The sequence below is a fragment of the Saimiri boliviensis genome, chromosome 21 (genome assembly GCF_048565385.1).
Source record: "Saimiri boliviensis isolate mSaiBol1 chromosome 21, mSaiBol1.pri, whole genome shotgun sequence".
Lineage (NCBI taxonomy): Eukaryota > Metazoa > Chordata > Mammalia > Primates > Cebidae > Saimiri > Saimiri boliviensis.
In genome coordinates this window covers 11,765,905-11,791,008 of record NC_133469.1, presented here as the reverse complement: position 1 = coordinate 11,791,008, position 25,104 = coordinate 11,765,905, and the positions used below count along the sequence as shown (strand labels likewise).

General features: G+C 58.0%; 1 protein-coding gene across 7 annotated transcripts in view; it reads left to right on the top strand.

The window, feature by feature from the left end:
* The window catches only part of CACNA1I (calcium voltage-gated channel subunit alpha1 I), a 159,152-nt gene that overhangs the window by 111,017 nt on the left and 23,031 nt on the right, over positions 1-25,104 (top strand). For 5 of the 7 annotated variants that reach the window (XM_074391037.1, XM_074391038.1, XM_039463219.2 and 2 more), the window contains 16 exons: positions 3,095-3,407; positions 6,273-6,706; positions 14,737-14,888; positions 16,017-16,202; positions 16,520-16,637; positions 16,785-16,940; positions 17,657-17,750; positions 18,414-18,616; positions 19,267-19,740; positions 20,071-20,171; positions 20,876-20,999; positions 21,242-21,310; positions 21,863-22,047; positions 22,621-22,747; positions 23,027-23,152; positions 25,012-25,101. In XM_074391037.1, coding sequence (XP_074247138.1) covers positions 3,095-3,407; positions 6,273-6,706; positions 14,737-14,888; positions 16,017-16,202; positions 16,520-16,637; positions 16,785-16,940; positions 17,657-17,750; positions 18,414-18,616; positions 19,267-19,740; positions 20,071-20,171; positions 20,876-20,999; positions 21,242-21,310; positions 21,863-22,047; positions 22,621-22,747; positions 23,027-23,152; positions 25,012-25,101 — 2,952 coding nt within the window. Of the gene's footprint in view, positions 1-3,094; positions 3,408-4,615; positions 4,724-6,272; positions 6,707-14,736; positions 14,889-16,016; positions 16,203-16,519; positions 16,638-16,784; positions 16,941-17,656; positions 17,751-18,413; positions 18,617-19,266; positions 19,741-20,070; positions 20,172-20,875; positions 21,000-21,241; positions 21,311-21,862; positions 22,048-22,620; positions 22,748-23,026; positions 23,153-25,011; positions 25,102-25,104 lie in introns of all 7 variants that reach the window. The other 2 variants (XM_074391040.1, XM_074391039.1) reach the window with 2 other exon arrangements.

Here is a 25,104-nt window from a genome sequence, read left to right as displayed (position 1 = left end):
GTCATGCCTGACTGCAGCTTCAGCACAGCACAGTCCCCAAAATGTCAAGGTGATTAACTCCTGGGAGAGTCTCGGCTGAATCCCTGCTGCTGCGAGGCGGGTTCTCTGGCTTCCTGGTGGTGGGAGAGGGCACACTTGGCGCTCCAGGGCACTGCCCCATCCTGGGCTGGCAGGACCTTGACCTGAGGGGCCAGGACAGGCCAGCAGGTGACCTGAGACTGTCTAAGTGCCAGTGCTTTCTTGGGGGAGCTGGGGCCTTCGACCTATAGGAGATGCCCCAGATAAAAGGAGAGGGCCCAGGTTTTATTCAGCATTGCCATCCATGGCCTTGTGTATTCATTCACCAAAACATTCAGGAAACCCACACTGTACCAGGCCCTGAGCCGAGTGCTAGGAACAGAACAGGGAGTCAGGCCCAGCCCCTGCCCTCGAGGAGCTCACGGTCTTGTGGGGAAGATGGGTTGACAGCAGTCAGTGACGGTACAGCATCTTAGCCACCAAGATAGAAGGAAGCCCAGAGGAGGCTCCTGATCCAGCTTGGAGAAGACATGGGGAGATGGGAGGCTTCCTGGAGGAGGTGATGCCAGAATTGAGCCTTGAAGATTCAGGGAAGTCAGCAGGGAAAGAGCCTCTTGGGCAGGGGTAGCTCACGGAGCAGAGCCCCTGAAGCTGGTCAAGATCCTGCAGTGTGGGAGCCACAAGCCACTGGGGTTGCAAGAGGAGCCTCTGGTTCCCAGGAGGGGCTGGAGGATATTCCATCTGCTCCTGCTGTGGGGTTAAGGGTGGCTAAAGGTACGGATGTGGTGAAGCACAGTGCTCCCCAAGCTTATTGGGAAATGGGGACAGTGACAGTACCTAGCTTCTGGGCTCTCAGGAGGCTTAAGTGAGACAGAGCTTGAAGCCTGCACACCCTTGGCACACAGTGAGCACTCAGTACCTGTGCCCTGCTACTGTTGGGTCTCAGGTGGCCCTGTCACAGGACAAAGAGTGCAGGTGAGAGGTTGAAAGGGCTGAGTTTTTCCAGGTGCTGGAAAGGGTCCAGAGAGCAGTCTGGACAATTGCAGGTCCAAACCATGTGGACTGGTCTGGAGGGGTGAGGTGAGAGGTCCTTGGCCTTCAAGACTAGGCCTGTAGCGCTCCTTCTTTAATTTCTTCTTCTTCTTCTTCTTTTTTTTTTTTTTTTTTTTTTTTAAGAGACAAGGTCTGGCTCTGTAATCCAGGCTGGAGTGCAGTGGTGTGATCATAGCTCACTGCAGCCTTGATCTCCTGGGCTCAAGCGACCCTCCCTGCTCAGCCTCCCAAGTAGCTGGGACTACAGACACGCACCACCATGACTGGCTAATTTAAAAAATTTTTTGGAGACAGGGTTTCGCTATGTTTCCCAGGCTGGTCTCAAACTCTTGGACTCAAGTGATCTTCCTGCCTTGGCTTCCCAAAGCACTGGGATTACAGGTGTAATCATGGCCCATGGACCCTAGTGTTCCTTTTTTTTCTTCTTCTTCTTTTTTTTTTTTTTGAGACATAGTCTTGTCGCCCAGGCTGGAGTGCCATGGCCAAATTACTGCTGCAACGTCTGCCTTCTGGGTTCGAGTGATTCTCCTACATCAGTTTCCCGAGTAGCTGGAATTACAGGCATGTACCGCCACACCTGGCCAATTTTTGTATTTTTAGTAGAGACAGGGTCTCACCATGTTGGCCAGGCTGGTCTTGAACTCCTGACCTCAAGTGATCTGCTCACCTCAGCCTCCCAAAGTGCTGGGATTACTTTGGATTACCTTGGCTGGCTACCTTCTGACTAGAAAAGTTCTTTGCTCATCTGGTCTGAGCCTCCTATTTTACAGACGGAGAAGTGGAGGCCTGGAAGGGATGGGGTCCTGCCTGGGTTGCCCAGGGCAGCAGCTGCAGAGGCAGGGCTGGGTAGGAGCCTGACAAGTGTGTGGTCCCAGAAGGCAGGGCCATGCCCTTTCTTCCTGTGACCCTCACACAGGCCTGGTGTAGGGCAGCTCCCTGGGAAATGCTTGTGGACGAGGTGACCGAGATAAGGATGGGAGGCCATCTTCTTACCTGAGAGGCAGGGGATTTTCCCAGAGTTCTCTGGGCCAGCAACCCCCTCCAGCCCCTGCTTTAAGACCCTAGCTTCTCAATCATCATTGATGAGGCTGCAGCTGGTCAGAGCTTCCTGGTGGGCACCTCTGAGGGGCATGAAAGCTATCTCCTCTGGATGACGGGCAGCCGAGTTCACTTCCAGGTTCAGCGAATGCCGGAGAGGGGGCTGTGCCCTGGACAGCTGGAAGCTGGAGGGGATCCCCGCTCCTGGAGCCATCAGGCCACAAGGATGTGGGATCCCCAGTGCCACCCGGGGTAGCCTCTCTCCCCCATCCCACGCAAGCACAAATAAAGCTGTGCGAAAACCCCGAGAGAGCTTCTCTTTTCTCGTCTGGGGTCCCAGCGGAGGCCAGATTCCGGCCAGAGAAAAGGCAGGGCTGGATGAGGACTCAGCCTGGGAAGCCGGAGTCAGGCAGCGGCTTCCCTCCCTGGGCTCAGTGCAGATGTCCCAGGCGGGTGGGGGCCAGGCCAGGGCCCAGGGGGTCTGAGGGGAGCTGGGCTTTGAAGCAGATCCCAGTCGGGCCTGGGGAGCTGCCTGGGCCGTTGCTTCTCCTGGAGCCAGGCCTCAGCGATCTTTTCCTGTCCCCATCTGTTTCTGTGCCTGTGTCTCTCTGGGCCCCTCCACCTCCCCTGCCCTTCTCTTTCCCTGTCTCCACCCGCCCGCTGTATCTCTACTCCCTCGTGTCTGTCCTCTTGGAGCCCGCCTCACTCCCTTGCATGTCTCTTTGTCATCACGTCTCTGTACCTCGCCATCTCTTGCTATCTGTCCCTGCTCTGGCCTCTGTGTCTGGTTGGTCCCTGCCCCTTCTCCTCACTTCATTTCTGCCTCTGTACTCCCATCTCCACCTCTGTCTCCATCTCCCCATCTCCCTCTGCCTCCCTCTCCCCGTGTCTCCCTGCTGTCCACACCCCATGACTCTGCCTCTCCCACCCTTCTGTCCCCTCCATCCCTGTCCCTGTCCCTGTCCTCTCCTCCCGTTGGTCACAGGTGGGCTCCTTCTTCATGATCAACCTGTGCCTCGTTGTCATAGCGACCCAGTTCTCGGAGACCAAGCAGCGGGAGCACCGGCTGATGCTGGAGCAGCGACAGCGCTACCTGTCCTCCAGCACGGTGGCCAGCTATGCTGAGCCCGGCGACTGCTACGAGGAGATCTTCCAATACGTCTGCCACATTCTGCGCAAGGCCAAGCGCCGTGCCCTGGGCCTCTACCAGGCCTTGCAGAGCCGGCGCCAGGCCCTGAGCCCAGAGGCCCCCGCCCCGGCCAAACCCGGGCCCCACGCCAAGGAGCCCCGGCACTATAGTAAGTGGCCCTGCATCCGACGTGGCACCCAGACGGGCACTGTGTGCAAAGTGTCGCTCCCTCCCAGCTCGTCCAGCAGGCCCAGCAGCCTCCGAGTTTAGGTCTTCGCTTCACGCTCAAGTGTTTCCTTCACAGCCCCCGGGGGAGCTCCGTCCCCTCTGCCTGCCCTCTCCTGGCACCTGCAGAGCCTGCACCAGGCCGGGCCTGGGGCTGGAGGAACTCGATCCCTGTGTGTGTAGAGATAGCAGCTCTGCCCCTGGAATCCATGCTTGAAAGAAATGAACACGTGTCTGTCCTTCGTCTTGGAAAGCTAAACTTCTTCCACCACGGCAGCCCACAGGCCACATCTCTCCCTTCTCGGGGTTCCCACTGTGTTCCCCTGCTTTCCAGCACACCTGAGCAATGATGCAATGCACCTGGCCCAAAGGGGCTGTGGCCTGCCCCTCAAAGCTGTGGCATGTAGGGGACTCATGCCACCCTGTGCTCTGTGCTTGCCGTGGGGCTGTGAGAGTTATGCTTTTTGTTTTTTTGTTTTTTTTTAGATGGAGTCGCACTCTGTTGCCCAGGCTGGAATGCAGTGGCACTATCTCGGCTCACTGCAGCCTCCACTTCCTGGGATTCAAGCGATTCTCCTGCCTCGGCCTCCCAAGTAGCTGGGGTTACAGGCACCTGCCATTGTACCTGGCTAATTTTTGTATTTTTTGTAGAGTCAGGGTTTCATCATGGCCAGGCTGGTCCTGAATTTCTGACCTTGTGATCCATGCACGTTGGCCTCCCAAAGTGCTGGGATTACAGGGATGAGCCACCTTGCCCGCTGTCGTTGTTGTTGAGACAGGGTCACCCAGGAAATACAGTAGTGCAAATACAGCTTACTGCAACCTCCAACTCCTCGCTTAAGTCACTGTCCCACCTCAGCCTCTGGAAGAGCTGGGGCTACAGGCATGCACCACCATACCTGGCTAATTAAAAAAAAAAAACTTTTTTAGAGGTGGGTCTCCCTATGTTGCCCAGGCTGGTCTCAAGCTCCTGGGCTCACATGATCCTCCTGCCTTGGCCTCCCAAAGTGCTGGGATTACAGGCGTCAGCCACCGCCCCTGGCTGAGGTTATGCTTTTAGGCTTGGAAGGGGCTGTCCTGCTAGTTACCTTGTCTGCTCCAGGACACAGTCCTGAAAAGGGAACAGATAGTAATATTATCCCCACTTTTCAGATGGGAAGACTAATGGTCAGGGAGAGGAAGGGGGGCATCTCGGAAGTCAGCGTTGCCAGGCTTTGCGGGCGCCTGCCTCCCCGGAAATGATCACTCTCTCGGGAGGAGGCAAGCCAGGGCCACAGGAGGTGGATCCTGCCCCAGTGCCAGCGCCACTCTCCCAGTTGGTGCCGAGAAGGAAGTCAGCAGGCATGGGGACTGTGCTTGAGCAGCTGCGGCCCTCTGCAGGCCTGTCCCCTGCCTGTAAAGTGAGGACAAGGGGTCCCCAGCACATGGCCGTCGGTGGCAGGAGTCAGCCACCCCAGGCCCTGCTTTGGAAAGCCCTGTCCTTCTAGTTCTCATGGTCTGGGAATTGATTCTTGGGAGGCAAGCAGAAGAAAGCATGCTCCGAGCTGCCGCCCACCCATCCTCGGGTGCCAGCCATCCAGGCATGGGCTTGGAGGAGGCCCCAGGTGGCCCGTGGGCAGGCCTGGCACGTGGACGCAGGAGCTGGGGCTGGGCAAGGCTGGCACTGGTGTTGCTGGAGGACGTGGGGGATAAGTGTTCAATCCAAGGGGTTTCCTGTGGCTGCCCAGCCCCTTCTCCTGGCACCCTTGCCCCTGGGCCTCCCCTCTGCCATGGAAAAAAGAGTTGGCTGTAGCCCCCCGTCCAGGTGGGAGCAGTGGGCCAGCGCTAGGAAGGGCTTTGGCCTGTCCTCCCGTGGTGAGATGGGACCGAGCCCTGGGTTCCTGGCTGCCCGCCCCGACTCCAGAGGCGTGAGTACGCCAGGGGTGCCTATCCAGGGCTCAGGAGGCCTCTGGAGGCAAGTGTGGAAATGAAGGGCAGGCATGACATGCTTTTCTTTCCCTTTCATGTTACTTTTTTGGCTTACACAAGCAAATGTGTTTATTCTAGGAATACATAGGAAAACACGAAGAAGAAATTAAACCCCACAGAGAGAGGCCTCTCTGACACCTCTTTGAGATGGTTCACTGATCACAGAACCCAGTCCAGGGCCAGCCCTGGCTTCTCCTGTGATTCCCGGGCAGCAAACAGATGAAGTCCCCTCTTTCCAGCGGCCCTTCCTGCCCTCTGCCGCCACCTCCACCCCTTGTGTGGAGGGAAGTCCCAGAGGCTTCTGGAGTAAGGCTCTGCCCCCCACCCAGGGCTTCATGCCTCCTCCCCTCCATGGGGAACACACCTCATCCCCTCCCCCACTCCACCTCCCCACCTGCTATACAGGCACCATGACCAACTCTAAGGCGGGCCGCCCCCACATTGGCCTGGCTCTTTCAGAATCTAGTTCCCAGGCCACATGACTGGGCTCTGGGTCTGTTCCATGCTGACCTAGGGCCCGGGTCGGGAGGGATGGCCAGTCAGCATAGTTGCTTGCCTACACTGTGCTGGGCCCATCACGTGCCTTAATGGGGAGAATCCTCCCACAGCCTGCACAGTGGGTGCTTCTGTCCCCACTTCTACACAGGGGCAGACAAAGCCCAGAGAGCTGCAACCACTTCCCCAGGGACCCCCCCCCGCACCCCTCCAGGCTGGGCCGGCTGGTTCCAGGCAGACCTGTGGGTCTGGGAGCCACATGCACTCAGGAGGGATGTGTCCCAGGCTGGATTGGGCCTGATGTAGGTGCTGACTCTACCCACGCTCCCTCTGGTTTGCTTTTCAGAACTGTGCCCACGACATAACCCCCTGGACGCAACGCCCCACACCCTGGTGCAGCCCATCCCCGCCACGCTGACCTCTGACCCTGCCAGCTGCCCTTGCTGCCAGCATGAGTCCAGCCGGCGGCCCTCGGGCCTGGGTAGCACTGACTCGGGCCAGGAGGGCTCAGGCTCTGGAGGATCCGCTGGCGGCGAGGACGAGGCGGATGGGGACGGGGCCCGGGGCATCGAGGATGGAGCCTCCTCGGAACTGGGGAAGGAGGAGGAGGAGGAGGAGGAAGAGGAGCAGGCGGATGGGGCGGTCCGGCTGTGTGGGGATGTGTGGCGGGAGACGCGAGCCAAGCTTCGCGGCATCGTGGACAGCAAGTACTTCAACCGTGGCATCATGATGGCCATCCTGGTCAACACCGTCAGCATGGGCATCGAGCACCACGAGCAGGCCAGTGCAGCAAGGCCGGGAGGGCCTGCAGGGGAGGCGCGGGGGCCCCAGGACCCTGCCCAGGCCCTGCCTGGGTTTGTGTGTTTTCCGAGAAGTGCCGGCCTGAGCTGGGTCCAGTTCATCCACGAGACCTTAGCACCCAGCCAGGGCCAAGCTCAGAGGAGGGAAGGGCTCGGGTGTCTGCTGAACGAATGATGAGTGACCGAGCGAAGCTGGCTAGGACTGGGCTCTTGGGGGCTCTTTCCTTCCTAAGCTGCTCAGCCTGGACACCAAGGCAGCCACAGCGCGTCCACTGCCAGTTCCTGCAAATCTGACTTCTACTCCTCACCTCTCCACCTGAGCCCTTCTTTTAAAAAACACACAAACAAACTAACGTGTTTTTTGTTTTGTTTTGTTTTGTTTTTAAAGAGACAGGGTCTTGCTCTGCCGCCCAGGCTGGAGTGCAGTGGCGAGATCAAGTGATCCTTCCTTTTATGCCTCCCAAGTAGCTGGGACTGTAGGAATGTGCCACCAAGCCTGGCCACTGGGGCCCTTCTGTCCCTTCTCCCCCAAGCAGCTGGGATGATTTTTCCAGAGGGCCAGTCTGGGTGGGCTCTTCCCTGCTTCAAAACTTCTATTGTTCTTCATTGCCCTCGGGGCAAAATCCAGACCTTTCCACCACCCTCAAGGCCCTTTGTCTCGGCCACAACGGCCCTTCACCAGGCCAGCGTGTCCTGTCCCATCCAGTGACTCCACCCCATACAGCCCCAGAGGGCTGACGGGGAGGGGACAGCTTTGGGAGGACGTGTGTGAGGAGAGCAGGGCCTCTGTGGCGACACAGGAGGGACGGGCCGAGGGGTTAGCACAGATGCCTCAGCCCTCAGGCCCCAGCCAGGGATGCAGCCTGGATGGTAGGTCTAGTCTTGCCAAAAACCACCATTTTCTGGCTCTTGCTGTCCACCAGCCCCTGAATGAGGTGGCTCCCTGAACCCACTCCCCAGCTCTGCAAGGGCTCCCACGTAGCAGCTGGCCCCACCTAACCCTGAGGCCCAGTGGGGGGACGTCACTGGCCTGAGGTCCCACCACCAGCTGGGGGCCAGGTTTGAACCCATTTCTTTCTGCAGCAAGACTGACACCCCGGGAGGGCTTGGATTTCGACATTTTCTTTGCTTCCCTATGGCCTTCCTCCTGTGGAGGCCCTGCCTGCCGCACTCACACCCCACGGGGTGCACTCGCACCTCCTTCTTTGTTAGTTCACCAAGCACAGGCTCCATTCAATTTACCTAAATGGGGCCCCTGGGGACGCCGTGACACTCTGTTCAGAGCTACTGGTTTGCCAGCCATTCCGGCTTAATTAAAAAGGTCTCTGGAGAGGGCTGGCAGGAGGGCTCTCTGCAGGAGGAAAGCTGGTGAGACAGGGTTCCCAGAACCCCCTTGCTTAGTGTCCAGCCTCTGGTCAGCACCTGACCCAGGCCTGGAGAGGAGCAGCATTCCTGCAGAAAGCCCCACAGGGCATTAGTGCTATGGGGGTGGCTCCAGTCTCCATCCAAGTGGGGCAGCATCGAGGGGGCCTGCACAGCCTGCCACACTTGAGCCTCGGCACTGTCCTTGCCAGGGGCTTGCTGGAGCCGGCTGGTGAGAGCCAATTTCCAAACACTCAGGACTTTTGCAAGCCAAGGATGAAAGAGTTGGGAGCTTGAAATTGGCCATGGAGGGAGTATTTACACCATGGAAATTGGCAGATGCTACTCATTAGGGCTGTTTTCAGAGGCCTCTTTGCCAGGCTGGTCCCTGCCTTTTCACCTGCCACATCCATGGAGACACTACGGCCAGGGCAGGTCCAGCCTCAGACCAGGCCATGGTCCCTGCCCAAGCCTCCTTAGAGTCTGCTCTGACCTATCCTCCCTCCCTCCTGCCACATCCATCCGAGCAAGCTTTCCAACTGCGAATCTGGTGGAGCCTCTTCTTTCTTTTTTCTTTTCTTTTCTTTTTTCTTTTTTTTTTTCTTTTGAGACAAGAGTTTCACTCTGTCATCCAGGCTGGGGTGCAGTGGCGTGATCTTGGCTCACTGCAACCTCCGCCTCCCGGTTTCAAACAATTCTCCTGCCTCAGCCTCCCAAGTAGCTGGGGTTACAGGTGTGAGCCACCATGTCTGGCTGATTTTTCTATTTTTAGTAGAGATAGGATTTCACTACGTTGGCCAGACTGCTCTTGAACTCCTGACCTCAGGTGATCTGCCTGCCTTGGTCTCCCACAGTGCTGGGATTACAGGCGTGAGCCACTGTGCCCAGCCAGGTGGAGCATCTTCTGAGAGTAGCAGGCTTCACGTGGCTCCCTCATCAGGCTGAGAGATGACAGGCTGTTCCCACTGTGTGTCTCCTGCCTGGTCACAGGGCCCACCTGATTTCCTCATCTACTAAGCAGGTGCCTTTCCCTTATAGGACAGGCACCATTTACTGAGCACCTACTAACAGGTCCTGCCCTGAGCCGGCATGGTGGCTGGTGGGTCCAGCCACCCTCAAGGCAGGTGTTATCACCTCACTTGTCTCGTGCCCTTGGAAGCCACTGCTCAGAGAGGCAAATAGATCACACAATGTTTGGGTTTCAATCCTGGTTCTGGTTGGGTTTGGTGACTCCTGCCTGTAAAACCAGCACTTTGGAAGGCCATGGCAAGAGGTTCACTTGAGCCCAGGAGTTCAAGACCAGCCTGGGCAACAGAATGGGGCCCCGTCTCTGCAGAAAATAAAAAAAAAAATTAGCTAGGTGTGGTGGTGCATGTCTGTAATCTCAGCTACTCAGGAGGCTGAGGTGGGAGGTTTGCTTGGACCCAGGAATTTGAGGCTGCAGTGATGGGTGATTGTGCCACTGCATTCCAGCCTGGGCAACAGAGTGAGACCCTGTGTCAAAACAAACAAAACATTCCAAACCAGCCAAACAAACCAATCCTGGTTCTGCTGTTGACTGGCAGGGTGGCCGGGAGTGCAGCCCTTGGCTTACTCACCTGGCACCCCTGCCCCAACACAGTGGCTAAGAGGGTTGACTGCATTGCGAACCTGGCTCTTAGTAGGTGCTCACTGATGATCACTGCTTCGGGGTCTTGTTTGAGCCTCATGCCACCCTCCCTGGGTGCGTTTTCCATCCTCTGTCTGGAGCCTCAAAAAATTAATTAAAGTAAGAGTGTGGGGGAGGAAGAATCTCTGAAATGTTCTTTATAAAGCAGCTCCAGTGGCAGCCGTGGTCGCCTGGGCTGTGTGCGGGACCTGACTGTGGGCCCCGCTGGTATTTTTGCTCCATTCCCTCGGCTCCCAGACACTGCTCTGCGGGAAATGATCCGCCCCCATGTTTATTTTGAGCAGCCCTGTCTGAGGTGGCGCTCGCAGAAGAGGTGGCCCAGGGCTTCCAAGGGGGGTGCAGAGAGAGGAGGAGGGGAGGAGAGGGCGAGTGAAATCCCGGAACCCTTCTCCTGCAGGGGAGGTGGCATGGGGGCCCCTGCCCCATACCCCATGCTGGCTGGCAGGGAGCTCTGTGTCACTGAGAGGCAGGAGGGGAGGGTGTGACACTGGGAAGTAGGGCAGGGTGACCCCAGGGCATGGTCATGGAGTGCTCGAATGACAGGTTAGATTGCAGGTGCCCAATCCTTTAGGGTGGGCACTGCGGCTGAAATCATGGGGGTATTGCCCAGACAGCAGCTGGCTCATTCAGGTTCCTCGTGGCAGCGGACACTGTTTCTTGCAGCGCCGGGCCTCCAAGGAGATGATGGGTGAAGTGGGGGGTCGGCCAGGCAGAGGCCTGTGTGTGACTCAGGAAGTGGGGAAATGGGGCTGAAATGCCCACCCCCTGGGTAGCCCCGGCTGTGTGGCAGGCAGGTGGGACAGGTCAGCTGTGGCGGCCAGGCTTCTCCTTCATCATTGCTGCTGTCATAGCATCACAGCTCCTCCTGGTGTGATCCTCTGGCAGCCTTGTGGGCCAGGCTGGGGGAGCATCTTATCCCCACTGGGCAGATGGGGAAACTGAGGCTAAGTGAGGTAGATGGCTTGTCCAATGCGCCAGGGTGAGCAGCAACAGAGCTAGGCTCCCAGCGGTTGAGGTCAGTGTGGACAGTTGAACTGGAGGAAGGCATTGCTCCTAGGAGCAGCGCCTGTCTCAGCTTCTCTCTCTCCTGCACACTCCGGGGCAGACCCTGACTCCTCCTGAGCTGGGCAGGGCTGCCCTGCAGCCTCATTGTGTCCTGGAGCTGGAGGCTAGCCACCAAGTTGGAGAACAAAAAACAGAGAGCTGGGCTGTGTGGGCAGCAGAGCAGGGTGCAGGGAGACTCTTGGGTAGGGCTGACCCCAGGCCTGGGCATAGACTCTGGCCCCAGCTACTAGGGGACTGCATTCAGGACCTCTGAATCAGTGGCTGGATCAAAGCTGGCTTTACTCTCCCTTCAGTAGCCTCTGTCCTGCCAAGTCACCGCCAACCAGGTCTGAGGTGACTCTGGAAAGTAAAGGATAGGGTGGCTTAGTGGCTGACATTCCAGCTCTATAGGGGCCCAAGGGAGAGAGACACCGACATGGACTGCAGTCATGGAAGGCTCCCTGGAGGTGGTGACACTGGGGATGGATCCTGAAGGATAACTAGGAGTTTATCAGTAAGACAGAGGGACAAGTACAGAGACCAGGAGCACAGGCATCCTCCCCAAAGGACCCTGAGTCCTCGAGAAGGATGTATACAGGGAGCAGGGCAGACAGTGCAGGAAGCCAGGAGGGCTGTTCATTCAGGAGGACCTTGGGGCCAGTTTTATCCTTAGGGCAGTGGGGAGCTCTGGGATGCTTGAAGATAAGGGACACATCTGTGCTGAACTAGAGCCTCATCAGAAAAGTGGGGTGGGTGAAGGCACCTGGGCCATGGAGGTGGGGATGTGGCCAGAGTGGGGAGACCTGGGTTTGAGATCTGACTTCACCACAGCCTGGCCATGACCTGGCAGGCAGTTCTCTTTGAGTCTCAGGCTCTCTCTCTGTAAAATGGGAACAATATAGGGCTTGAGGCTGAGAGGAGATAATGCAAGGAGCGTGCTCAGCACACCTGGCCCATGGGAGGGGCTTCATCAACGCTAGCTGCCATTATGATGATGGGGAGGGTGCTGGGCTGGAGGGCTTCTGGGGACCAGCTGACCTCTGCACACCCTTATCTACACCTGCAGAAATGGCAGAGGCTGGGCAGCCTGGTGCCATCCGAGCCCACATCAGGCAGGGGCTTGCAGGCACCCACCACTGCCCACCACCTCCTTCCTCTGGCTAAACTGGGGGTTTTTAGTCCCTTAGCACCTCTGCCTTCACTGGGTGGTCTTCACCACCTCCAGCGACCTTTCTGCCATCTGTCTGTCTATCTGTCTGCTTGTCTCTCTGTCTGCTCTTTCTGTGTCTCTTTCTGGCTGTATCTCTGACTCCCAGGTGTCACTGCTTCATCGTCCTGGTCCTACTTCATGTCCGTGTCCCTGCCTTCCTCTCTCTGTGTCTCCGTCTCTCCATGCCCCATCTTTGCCCTTCACTCCCTTGCCTGTATCCGTCTGTCTGTCCGTCTCTGTCCATCTCTGCCCCTCCCTCTCCATGTCTCCTCCCTCCTTGGGCTCCCACTTGCTGTGTCTGTATTCATCTGTGTGTCTCTGTCCCAGAGAAATGCTTGCAGGAGTGATGGATGATCCATTAGAAAAAGATTAACAGGTGCACTGAATGGAGAAACATCTGCTGTGAGGGAGGAGGAGGCGAGGAGTGACCTTTTGGATGGCAGTGGTCCCCCACGTCCCCGGTGGGGATGCGTGTGTGGGGCGTGCGGCCGGAGCCAGCTGATCGTCAGCGCGAAGTGTCAGCGCCTACAGTTTCATCTCCGCAGACATCGCTGGCTGGGCTGGCAAATTGCTGGCTCTGAGCAGCGTTCTGGGTCCTGGCTCAGCCAGGGGTGCTGGGCCTCAGCCTTCCCCACCGAGGGTCCCTCTCAGGGTCCCACTCCTCTTTTGGAACCATTTCTTGAGTCAAATGTAATTACAGATGGAAATGGACCTTCTCCTTTCACCTGGGCTTGAGAGGAGCTGGCAGTTTTATCAGGTTTCCCAGGCACCAGGCTGGAGGCCGGTGCCTGGGTTGTTATTTATTTATTTATTTATTTGTTTTCTTTCTCCTTTTAATTCACCTGAAGTCAGAGTCAGGTCCTTGCGGCTCCCTGGGGGTCCTCAGCTCTTCCACCTCCCAGCCTGTGATCCTGATGGGGCCTCCGACTGCACTCCTTTCTCTGCTCCCTGGTGCTGGCTCTCTCTTAGCCTTTAGGTCTCTGCTGAGATGTTGCTGCCTCCTGATCCCAGTAGCAGCGTTCCCTTAGCCACCCCCTGCTTTCCTGGCATCAGCACACACCGGCTTGGTTTGTTAACTTGGTTTACTGGGTTTTGCTACCAGAGCATGAGCTTCTCAAAGGCAGAGACAGTGCCCTGACTCTTTCACCACTGCCCACCTGGGTAGCACGAGCCCAACACATCATGTGGTTCAGATCTGTGGCAGGCATGCGGGAATGAATGAATGAATGAATGAATGAATGAGTTTGGCTTTGGTCCCTGTGTGGTGTAATGGGAGAGCAGTTTGGAGTCCAGCTTGGTTCAGTGCCCTGCCTTGCCCTGCCACATCCTGCTACGTCCTTGCTGGGTGGCTCTGAACAAGTCATTTCCGTCCCAGTTTCCCCAGCCTTAGTTTCCTCATCTGTAAAACAGAGAGGCTAACTTGTGTTGGGTGTCAAATCAGGTCTGAACAATGGTGCTGCCCGTCCTTCTCTGTGATTCAGGCAGGGATGGCCGGGCACCACGGTGAGCACACACCGTCACTTTAGCAGTCCCAGGGAGCAGTGGAGGGGAGAGATGGAGCTGGAGCTCTGTGAGCCGAAGGGGAGAGGCTCTGATGAATTCGTTCATTCACTCAACCCCCTGGTTTTATGGATAAGGAAACGAAATCCCAGAGGAGGGGGAAGTGACTTGTCCAGAGCCACAGAGCCACTTAATGTCCAAACCAGGCCTGGACCCCTCCAGCTTCCCCCACTACCCCCTGTCGTAGCCTCTAGTGGGACCTGCTTTAAACACCGGGGTTCTTTGGACAGTCCATTTGCAGGGCATCAGCTAAACACCAGGGTAAACAGCTCTGAGAGCAGAGGGAGGCTCTGTGGCTGTTGGGGGAGGGAGCTAGTCTCCCTCTAACCAGCTGGTGATTTCAGGCAGGTGCCTTAACCTCCCTGGGTCTGAATGAGCTCTTCAGAGAGCTGCTGGGCTAGCTAAGAGCCACCACGGTGCTCTGTGTCATGCAGCAGGTGCGTGGTGTCCATTCCCCTTTCATGGGGCACGATGTCCCCAGCCACCTTTGGTCCTGAGATGGCCATTGCTGGGAAGGGGAGAGAGAAGTTCTGCATGGGCAGGGATTAAGGGCAGGAGTCTTGGAGCCAGGCTGCCTGGGTTCAAATCCTGGCTTCACCACTTGTCAGCTCTGTGGCCTCAGACAAGGGTCTGGCCTCCTGTGAACCTGCTTCCTTGCCTGGCTGCAGATGGGGTCTTGTGAAGGGCTAAGTGAAGTGACGTCTGTAAAATGCATAGAACAGTTCCTGGCACGTGCTACATGCTTGCTAAATGGGTTAGGGTCTTGAGCAAATGGGAAGTTTCTAGTGACGCCTGTCCTGTGTTCCTGTCCTGCTCTGTGTCTTAGCCGTTTGATCTCAGGCTGGCCTCCGAGCCTCAGTTTCCTCATCTGTAAAATGGGTATCAGAACACTCCCCTCATGATGCACTACAAGGCCCATTTCCAAATCTGTGGAAGGTCAGCCCTGTGGGGTTCTCCCAACCCTCACTATCTCAGCAGACCTCTCAGGACCCTGAGGTGGCAGAGTTGAGAGGCCGCAGGGCATTGTGCATGGGGCAGTGGGGAGACTGAGCTGTGGTGAGGACACCTGCCTGCCAGGGTGACACAGTCAGGGTGGGACACAGAGGGGATCCACAGCTGCCTTCTGACCTGACTGGGTCTCCATTCCCACCCCGATGCCCCACAGCCGGAGGAGCTGACCAACATCCTGGAGATCTGCAACGTGGTGTTCACCAGCATGTTTGCACTGGAGATGATCCTGAAGCTGGCTGCATTTGGGCTCTTCGACTACCTACGCAACCCCTACAACATTTTCGACAGCATCATCGTCATCATCAGGTACCCCTCCCCCAACCGACCCGGCAGCCCAGGGGCTCGGGGGGAGATTCAACGGGGAGACCCCAGCCAGCATATAAAGGACATAAGATGGCAGTGGAAACCCATTATCCTGAAACTGATCAAAATAGTCAAACGTCTGTGATTTAGCAACCTATTTATGCGTTAAATAGCATGATCTAGCAGCAGGTCTGTGATGACCGTCATTCCAAGGAAGGGATGGGCATAAATAATATTGAGAAACAGCTGCATCCACTATCACGTGACGTGAAGACTTCAGTTACTTTGATTGCCACAAAGCCATAGGTACTGCTAATTCTCTGTGGCTTGTTGTTTACATTTATAACCAAAAGACATGTTAAATCTCAAAAAGAGGACAGTGATAACCATGGACCTCCTGGATTCTAGCCAGAGACTTCTTGTGGGGGTGGTGGTTCACAGACTCCAGGTGAAGAGCCCCTGATTAGCTCACATTGCTGAGACCAGCTCAGCCATGGAGACCCCAACCCAGGCAGCACTGAATGAATTAAGAAACAGACACAGAGATAGAAAGTAAAAGGTGGGCGATTGGGGGTCTCACAGCATTTCCAACTGAGAGCCCAGAGCAGACTCTGACCCACGTACTTATCCTTTACTTTCCAGTGATAAGTTTTACAAGCGGATGCTCTGTTCTTTCATAGGTTAAAAGTGAACTAACAAGGTAGCTAGTGTATGTTTACTAGAGGTTAAAGATAAACTAGGAAGCACTCTTTACGAAGGAACAAAGGAAAGAGTCACGTATCCTGTGATCAAACAACTAAATCATCTGGTGTGAGACATATTCATATTAGTTACTGCTTTATCATGCATTGAGCAGTTTTCCGCTTTGGGGGGCAGTTTTCCACTTTGGGGGGCTGACTAGGTTTTCCTTGCTGCCGCTCACAGCAAACAATATGATACATCATGCACGTCAGAATTTGCTCTCAACACCCATGGCATGGAGCAGCATCCAACATATTTGCTGGATGGATGGATGGGCAGATGAATGGAAGCTCTGTGTTTCTGTTTTCCCTTCTCCCTCTGTCTTCCTCTTCCTGCGGTCTTCTATTGCTCCCTTCTCCTGCTCCCCGGGCCTGCCCTGCTGGGCCGCAGCATCTGGGAGATCGTGGGGCAGGCGGACGGTGGGCTGTCAGTGCTGCGGACCTTCCGGCTGCTGCGTGTGCTGAAGCTGGTGCGTTTCATGCCTGCCCTGCGGCGCCAGCTCGTGGTGCTCATGAAGACCATGGACAACGTGGCCACCTTCTGCATGCTGCTCATGCTCTTCATCTTCATCTTCAGGTGAGCCCACCCTGCTGGGGGCCACACCTCAGGGCTTGCTGGGGCTGTGCGGGGGAGCCTGGGGAATGTGGTTCTCTGTGCTTCTCTGGACAAAAGCCACCTGGACCTGGGTGTGAAGCCTGACACTGTCCCTCAATCCCCTGTAGCTCTCAGCAAGCATGACCACCCAAGCCTCAGTGTTCACCTCTTTAAAGTTGGACCAACACTGCCCGGATTCCCCCTGCCCCGCATTTTACTGAGTTGACTGAGAATGAAACAAGGTGGATGGGCGGTTTGGTGCATATGAGTCTGATGAGCCACTCCCATCCTTTCCCCAGCATCCTTGGGATGCACATTTTTGGCTGCAAGTTCAGCCTCCGCACAGACACCGGAGACACGGTCCCCGACAGGAAGAACTTCGACTCTCTGCTGTGGGCCATCGTCACCGTGTTCCAGGTTAGGGGCTGCTGTGTGTCCGTGTGTGTTGGGGAAGCAATGGGACAGTTGGCCGGGGAGGGGCAGGGATTGACAGCCCTCACGCCTCCCTGTAGCGCGTATGCCTGGACTAGGGGTGCCCCAGGGCTGACTGTATCTCCTCGACAGATCCTTACCCAGGAGGACTGGAACGTCGTTCTCTACAATGGCATGGCCTCCACCTCCCCCTGGGCCTCCCTCTACTTTGTCGCCCTCATGACCTTCGGGAACTATGTGCTCTTCAATCTGCTGGTGGCTATCCTGGTGGAGGGCTTCCAGGCGGAGGTGACTGTGGTCTTGGCAGCAGAGGCACCCCCACAGGGCATGCAAAAGACTGGGCAAGAGTGAGGTGGCCTGGGTGGGGGAGGGGCTGCAATTCAAACTTCTTTTTTTTTGGAGACGGAGTTTTGCTTTTGTTGTCCAATCTGTAGTGCAATGGCGCCATCTCAGCTCACTGCAACCTCCACCTCCTGGGTTCAAGCGATTCTCCTGTCTCAGCCTCTAGAGTAGCTGGGATTACAGGCGCGCTCCATCACACCCGGCTAATTTTTTGTATTTTAGTAGAAACGGGGTTACACCATGTTAGCCAGGTTGGTCTCGACCTCCTGAGTTGTCTGGCAGGTAACCTATCCCCAAAGGAGGGGGTTACTGATGAGGTGGTGAGCTCTTCATCATAGGAAGCATGCAAGTAGATACTGCATCTGCGATCCCTGTTCTCCCCAAGGGCTGTAGGACTAGGCTTCTCCATCTCTGAGATTCGAAATCCCCTAAGATCAGGGGCTCTGGGCCCTGCTTCCTGCATCCCCTGAGGCTCTGGGGATGGGTGCAGTCAGGCAGAGTTGGCTTTGTGGCCTAGGGTCCTTTAGCATCTCATTCCCCTTTTCCAACAGTTTTCCCATCTGTAAAATGGCGGTGGAAACACCCATGGAAAAATTCAGGAGGGAGCTGGGAAGGGAGGAGCTGGGCTGATCTGCGTTCTAACATGAGGGACGCTCTCCCAGGGTGATGCCAATCGCTCCTACTCGGACGAGGACCAGAGCTCATCCAACATGGAGGAGTTTGACAAGCTCCAGGAAGGCCTGGACAGCAGCGGAGGTAAACAGGCCCTTGCTTGTCACCTACAGGGCCAAGAGCCTTCCTCCCAGATCCAAGAGGGGACAGTGTCTGACTTCCCCTCAAGCCCAGGCTCAGGGACTGCTACTTCTCTATGGTTTTTTATCTACCTTCATAATTAGAAGAAATGTGAAATCTCAAAAAGAGGTCAGTGACATCCACAGACCCCTGGGATTCTAGGTACAAGGGTAGCTGCAGCCGGCCACATCCCTCCACACAGTAGGGCCCCTTGGTTACTGCCTCAGGGTCTCAGGTCTCGGCCTATGTTCTGGTCCTGCCTGGCACCACCGGGCAGCTTGGAACAAGTGTCTCCCAAACCTAGCCCAGTGTCTTTCTTAGTAACCGGGGTGGGCAGTCCCTGCCTGGTTTCCCACAGTGGGCATGGCAGTAAGGCTCCAGGCTGCTCCTGAGCACGGAAGGCAAGGTGTCCACACATACCTAAATAAAGCTGAGAGCCCTGCAGGCAGAGCGGAGGGGAGGTGCTGTGTTGGGGTGCAACCAGGAAGACTTCCTGGTAGAGGAAGCCTCCTCAGAAAAGCTCTCCATTTCTGCTCCTTCCTTGTTTGTTTGTCTTGTGCCTCCCTTGCTCTTGTTCTGTCCTCTCTGCCTTCTGTCCCTTCCTCTGTTTCCATCTCACTCCTCCAGATCCCAAGCTCTGCCCAATCCCCATGACCCCCAATGGGCACCTGGACCCCAGTCTCCCGCTGGGTGGGCACCTAGGTCCTGCTGGGGCCATGGGACCTGCCCCCCGACTCTCACTGCAGCCGGACCCCATGCTGGTGGCCCTGGGCTCCCGAAAGAGCAGCGTCATGTCTCTGGGGAGGATGAGCTATGATCAACGCTCCCTGGTGAGTTCTTATGGGGAGCCCCCGATGGGATCTTCCTGCTGGGGTATGCGTGGAGGTCCCCTGAGGAGAGGTACCTGCCAGTCCAGCCTCAGACTCTGGAGCCCAGCCAAAGTCAGGCAGGGGTATGTCTGTTGCATTCCTGGGTGCCCAGTGCCACAGTGGGACCTGGCAATAAGGAATGAATGCCTAGTGCCAGTGGGGTCTGGTGCAGAGAACTGGGTTTTCATCTCAGCGGCAATGTGTCGGGTAAAAAGAGCTGGCTTTTGGGGTCAGGCAGGCTGCAGCTTGAATCCAGCTTCTGCCACCTCCAAGCTGTGTTACAATGAGCAAATTACTGCCCTTCTCTGAGCCTCAGATTCCTTATGTGTAAAATGGGAAGATGGCTCTAATTTGCTGTACCTTCCTCAAGGGAAGTGAGGTGACAGGAGGGGATGTAACCTCTGGGTGATGTGCCCCCATGTCCCTGTGGATGTGGATGGAATGAGGTGGGACAGGGAGAGGAGCTCTAGGGTCAAGCCCATTTCTTCACCACTTGCCAGGTGGGTGGCACTCTTAGAGCCACAGCGGAGGTGCAGGCTGCCTTCCTGCACCTGGTGACCCACCCATGGGTGTGCCTGTGGGGCACTGACCCGGGCGGGGTCTCCTCCCAGTCCAGCTCCCGGAGTTCCTACTACGGGCCGTGGGGCCGCAGCGGGGCCTGGGCCAGCCGCCGCTCCAGCTGGAACAGCCTCAAGCACAAGCCGCCATCGGCCGAGCACGAGTCTCTGCTCTCCGCGGAGCGTGGTGGCGGCGGCGCCCGGGTTTGCGAGTGTGCCGGGGACGAGGGGCCGCCGCGGGCCGCGCCCCTGCACTCCCCGCACGCCCACCACGCCCATCACGGGCCCCATCTGGCGCACCGCCACCGCCACCACCGCCGGACGCTGTCCCTCGACACCAGGGACTCAGTGGATCTGGCCGAGCTGGTGCCCGCGGTGGGCGCCCACCCCCGGGCCGCCTGGAGGGCGCCGGGCCCGGCCCCCGGGCACGAGGACTGCAATGGCAGGATGCCCAGCATCGCCAAGGACGTCTTCACCAAGATGGGCGACCGCCGGGATCGCGGGGAGGATGAGGAGGAGATAGACTACGTGAGTGGGGGCGGGGCCGAAGGGGACCGGAGAGGTGGGATTGGAAAGAATGGGGTGCGGCCGCAGGTGGCGGGGCCCGAGCGGGCGTGGCCGGGGCGTGGCCAGAGGGGCTGTACCTTCAGGAGCTGTATCGCGAGGCAGGAGGGGCGGGGCCAGTACTGCCCACACCTGAACTGGGCCCGCTCCTGGGAGAGGAACCCTCGCTGGCTGCACCGGATGGGCAGAGTTCGGAGGTGATCCTGCGACCCCAGTTGGCGGGATGGCCGCGTGGGCTGAGACGGGCAGCCCTGCGCAGCGCTGACCCCTGGCGCTCGGTCCTCCTCTCGCCAGACCCTATGCTTCCGCGTCCGCAAGATGATCGACGTCTATAAGCCCGACTGGTGCGAGGTCCGCGAAGACTGGTCTGTCTACCTCTTCTCTCCCGATAACAGGTGTGCGGGGTCAGGCCTAGGGTGAGGGTTAGAGTAGGGGTGACGCGGGAGGGACAGGTCTCTGCCGAGCCAGGCAGGGCCATTGGTGGCGCTCTCCCAGACCACAGCAGACCCTGCTGGCCCAGAGGCTGGGGGTCTCCAGGGGAGAGGGAGGGGCCGGATGTTGGTGGCCAGGCTCTCCTCTAGTCTAGGCCATCCCTGTGCTGGGAACCAGGTTGAACCATCCTCAAGTAGCCTGTAGGGCTTGCATCTGGAGGGAACGTCAGGAGGTTTATTGGAGGAGGAGGCCTTTGTGCTGGTCTGTGGAGGCAGGTGGCATTCCAGTAGGCACAGCAGGGTCTGTGAAGAAGAGGAGCCTGGCCCAGGGGCAGGGAGCAGCCTAAGGGAAGGCCTGGGGCAAAACCAGAGGGTACCAGGCAGTGTGGTGTCCTCATGACAGGCTTAGGGATCTGGGCTGGGGAAGCCTCGAGAGTGCCAGGGCAAGGTGGGTGACCTGGTGGTGTGGGTGTGTGGTCAGAGGAGGTGGTGCCAGGTGGGCACCCTGAGCAGGTGTAGAGTTGGCACCTGTTGTGTGGCTAGAGGAGAGGAGAGGGGTTGCTTCCTCGAGTCCAGCCTGGTCTGCACTTCTGCCTGGGCTCTCTGCCTCGTTCTGGCCAGGGTGGGAGGCAGCTGATGCTCAGGCTGCCCCCGCCCACCCTGCCCAGGTTCCGGGTTCTGTGTCAGACCATCATTGCCCACAAGCTCTTCGACTACGTCGTCCTGGCCTTCATCTTTCTCAACTGCATCACCATCGCCCTGGAGCGGCCTCAAATCGAGGCCGGCAGCACCGTGAGTGGCTGCAGCCCTTAGGGCAGGGCCAAGCCAGGGGCAGCTCCCCAGGGCTGAGGGAGGCGGAGACCTCACTGGGCACCTCAAGGCGGGACAGGGAGTTTGCCTCGGGAGCGGGGAAAGCCTCCCTGAACTGAGAGGTGGTGGCCTCTTCTGCACGCACCTTGGCCAAAGCAGAGGCTGGCCAGTGGCTGGGCAGGTCTGGGAGCCCCTGGGTCCACGGTATCTCCCAACGCTTTCAGGAACGCATCTTCCTCACCGTGTCCAACTACATCTTCACGGCCATCTTTGTGGGCGAGATGACACTGAAGGTAGCTCCTGGCTTCACCCGGGACCCCTGCCAGCCCCAGCTCGGTCCCTCTGGCCTTGGGTCAGCCCCTGCCTCAGCTCATCACTCACCTGCTATCGGCCTCATTCCACTCGTAGCCTCGTGGCCCCACCTATCTGGGTATCAGATCCTGGGCTGGGCTTCCGCGACCCAGAAAAGGTCAGCCGCGTCCCCATTCACAGGAATCACAACCCCGCCAGACTGACTGGTGTAGGGAACGCTGAGTGTGATGGAGGCACCTGCTGGAGGTGTGGGGCTCAGGGGCAGCCTTTCGTCTGGGCGCTTCCCAGGGTGGGCAGTTTTGAATTGGATTTGCCAGAGGCGCCGGGAACCTAACGGGGCGGCCCGCTAGGCCCTGACCCCGCCTCGTCCCCGCCCATTACCCGCCCTCAGAGTGAGGTCTGAACTCAACCCTTCTGTTCCGCCAGCCACCTGCCGGAGCCCGCCCTAACCCCGCGATGCCCACCGGGCCTCGCCCCGCCCCCTCGCGCAGAGCCCGGCTGGCCCCGCCCACCTACCCCCCTTCCCGCCCCAGGTGGTCTCGCTGGGCCTGTACTTCGGCGAGCAGGCGTACCTGCGCAGCAGCTGGAACGTGCTGGACGGCTTTCTTGTCTTCGTGTCCATCATCGACATCGTGGTGTCTGTGGCCTCGGCCGGGGGAGCCAAGATCCTGGGGGTCCTCCGAGTCTTGCGGCTCCTGCGCACCTTGCGCCCCCTGCGGTGAGGACCCCTCCCCGGCGGATGGGGGAAGGTGTCATGCACTGTACAGAGAAGCCACGGGCCGAATTGGGCCCTCACTCCGCCCTCCCCACCCGCCCACTCAGTCCTCCAATAGTGAGTGCCAGGCACCCTGGGCTGTTCCCAGGGGAGGGGTCTGCAGACGCTGGGGACGAGGCATGCTGGAAGAGCAGGGCTGAAGGTGGACTCCAGTACTGCTACCCACGCTGCGTGTCCCCGGGTGGCTCATTGCTATCTCTGGGCGTCAGTCCCTAGATCAGGGTATGGTACGGCCCCTGAGGAGCTGGGCACAGTGAGGGGTGAGGGCAGGTGCCCTGCTGCTGCCGTAGATCTGAGGCCTGGGTGCAGCTCGCCTCCTGCTCTGCCCATGTCTAGGTTGCCTGGCCATTTTCTCTGCATTCCCGGCGACTGTCCTCATGCCCTAGGGTGTTCAGCCCTGGTGAGCCCTGGGGCTCCTGCCCTGGGATGCTCAGCCCTGGTGACTCTGGGCTGAGTGAGGGCTGCCTCCTGGCCTGGCCAAAGGTTCATGTGTGCCTGGCCTCTCCCTGCCCGTAGTGTCATCAGCCGGGCACCAGGCCTGAAGCTGGTGGTGGAGACGCTCATCTCTTCCCTCAAGCCCATCGGCAACATCGTGCTCATCTGCTGTGCCTTCTTCATCATCTTTGGCATCCTGGGAGTTCAGGTGAGGGGCACCCAGGCTGGGCGGGGACTGAGGTCTGTGACTGGGGAAGAGGAAGTCTCCCACAGCCAGGGGAGAGACTCCACATTCCAACCGCCACCATCCATTGCTGGCCAGCCATCTGCCTTGCCAGCAGTGGGCTCCCCCTCCAGGGAGGGAGACAGACACGGGCCCAGATGACTGAGCACAAGGCAGGCTGAGTCTATGAGATGAAGAGGCAGATTTCTTTTTGACTCACAACTCCCACTCGTGAGAGCACCAACCTTGCCCCCTTTTCCCCAGCTCTTCAAAGGCAAGTTCTACCACTGCCTGGGTGTGGACACCCGTAACATCACCAACCGCTCGGACTGCATGGCTGCCAACTACCGCTGGGTCCATCACAAATACAACTTCGACAACCTGGGCCAGGTGAGTGCTGCCCTCCTAGTCCTGATCACACCTTCCCCTCTCTCGGATGCCAGACTTCAGACTTGCACTGCCAGAACTGACACTGACTTCTCCTCTCAAGCCTGAGTTTCCTCTTCTGCAAAATGGGTAAGGGTAGCACTCACCTGTCAGATGGGATGAAGCTCAGGGGTCTGCGTGCAGTGTCCAGCAGACACCTCACCCCTACCCAGGGGACACTGACAGGAGTTTTAGTCAAGAGTGAATCTAGCTTTGCCACTTTCTCTAAGTGTGGCCTCCCTGTAAGTGAGCCTCAGTTTCCTCATCTATGAAATGAGAATGTTATAGCTTGCCAGGCAGGCCACGGTAGAGATTAAAAGGTATCAAGTGTATCAAGCCCTTGGCCCAGAGTGGTTCCCTCTCCCATCATTCGCCAGCTGCTCTCTGCTCCATCAACAGGCAAGCCCCTTTCCAGTGTCTGCTTTTCCCTTGGTCTCCTCTCCTGGGGGCCTGCCAGGCAAGACCCATCTGGGCAGTGCCCCAGGTGAGAGCCCTTGGCTGGCTGCCTCCCCTCCCCCCAGAGCTGCTCTCATTTCTCGAGGACCTGCCCAGGAGCCCAGGTATGTCCAGATGCAGGCTTGCCTTGCCCCAGGAGCACAGGGAGGAGCAGGCTCCAGGCTCGTGTCCCCACTGGCTGATGGGCAGCCTCCAGCTAGATACCACTGGAGGGCTTGTCCCCCAATGCCACCTGTGAGGAGAGCCACAGGGCCTCAGAGGGGCAGTGAGTGCCCAGGGAAAGGGTGTTAGGAACTGGTACAGTCACTACCCCTGCCCCCATGGGGAAAAGATGTCTTAGGAAGCTGAGGGGGAGCCCACCTGTGGCCTTTTGTGCCCATGCTCCTGACTCCCTTCACATATGGGCTCTGCTCCAGTGCCAGCCCTGCTCCTTTGGAGCATTTTTGGGTCTACCTGGCATCGGGCTCTCCTGGAATTCCTTGTGGAGTGTTCTCAGCACTCGGAGCCACCTGGAGGGTTCCAGCCTGGGCTGCAGCCTCTGACTCCTCAGTGGTCCTCTCCAGCTGTGTGACCTCAGACAAGTGCCAGACCCTCATCTGTTCCAGTGTCCTCATCTGTCAATGGGGACAGTGATGGCAGGTTCTTCGAATGTAGGAGCCTCCTGTGCCCTTGGTGGGGGGTTGGGGAGGGCTTCCTCTGTGTCCCCTGCCCTTCCTGCTCCTGGGTCTGAACCCTTTCTGGACACCCTCGGCACCATTCCCACCTGGAAAGGGAAGAGGCAGGGGTCTGTGCTCTGGATGGTGGAAGGAAGGGCCAGTGCTGCCAGGCCAGAGACTCATTCCAGAACCCCATGTCCTGGCCCACAGTGGCAGGAGCAGAGGGAGTGTGGCCACCTCTGACCCAGGACTCCTGACTCCTCTCATGAACTCCTGTTGTCAGATGCTGGGGCAAGCATGTCTTACCCACTAGAGTAAGGATGGCGGGACTTTCTGGTTGAGCTTCAGCTGGCCCTCCCAGCACACCTACCAGAAAGGCATTTGTTAGCTCCATTCTTTGGGGAAGGGGGCAGGAATTGAATTTTTTTGCCCAAGATCACACAGCGGGATAATTTCAGAACTGAGACCAAAACCCAGGACTGTGGGTCTAGCACTCTTTCTTCTATAAGAGCAACTACAGAATATGTGGTGGGCACATAGTAGGTCATTTGGAAAGGTTTGTTGGATGAGGGCACAGCCCTACCACACAGGGAAGACCTCCTTGTCCCTCTGCCTCCCAGAGGCAGAAGAATAGAGAGCTGAGAAGGGGTGGCTGCAGCTGGAGTCACTCACACCCCTCACCCCTGCATTCCTTCTCCCCGTGTCTCCCAGGCTCTGATGTCCCTCTTTGTTCTGGCATCCAAGGATGGCTGGGTGAACATCATGTACAATGGACTGGATGCTGTCGCTGTGGATCAGCAGGTG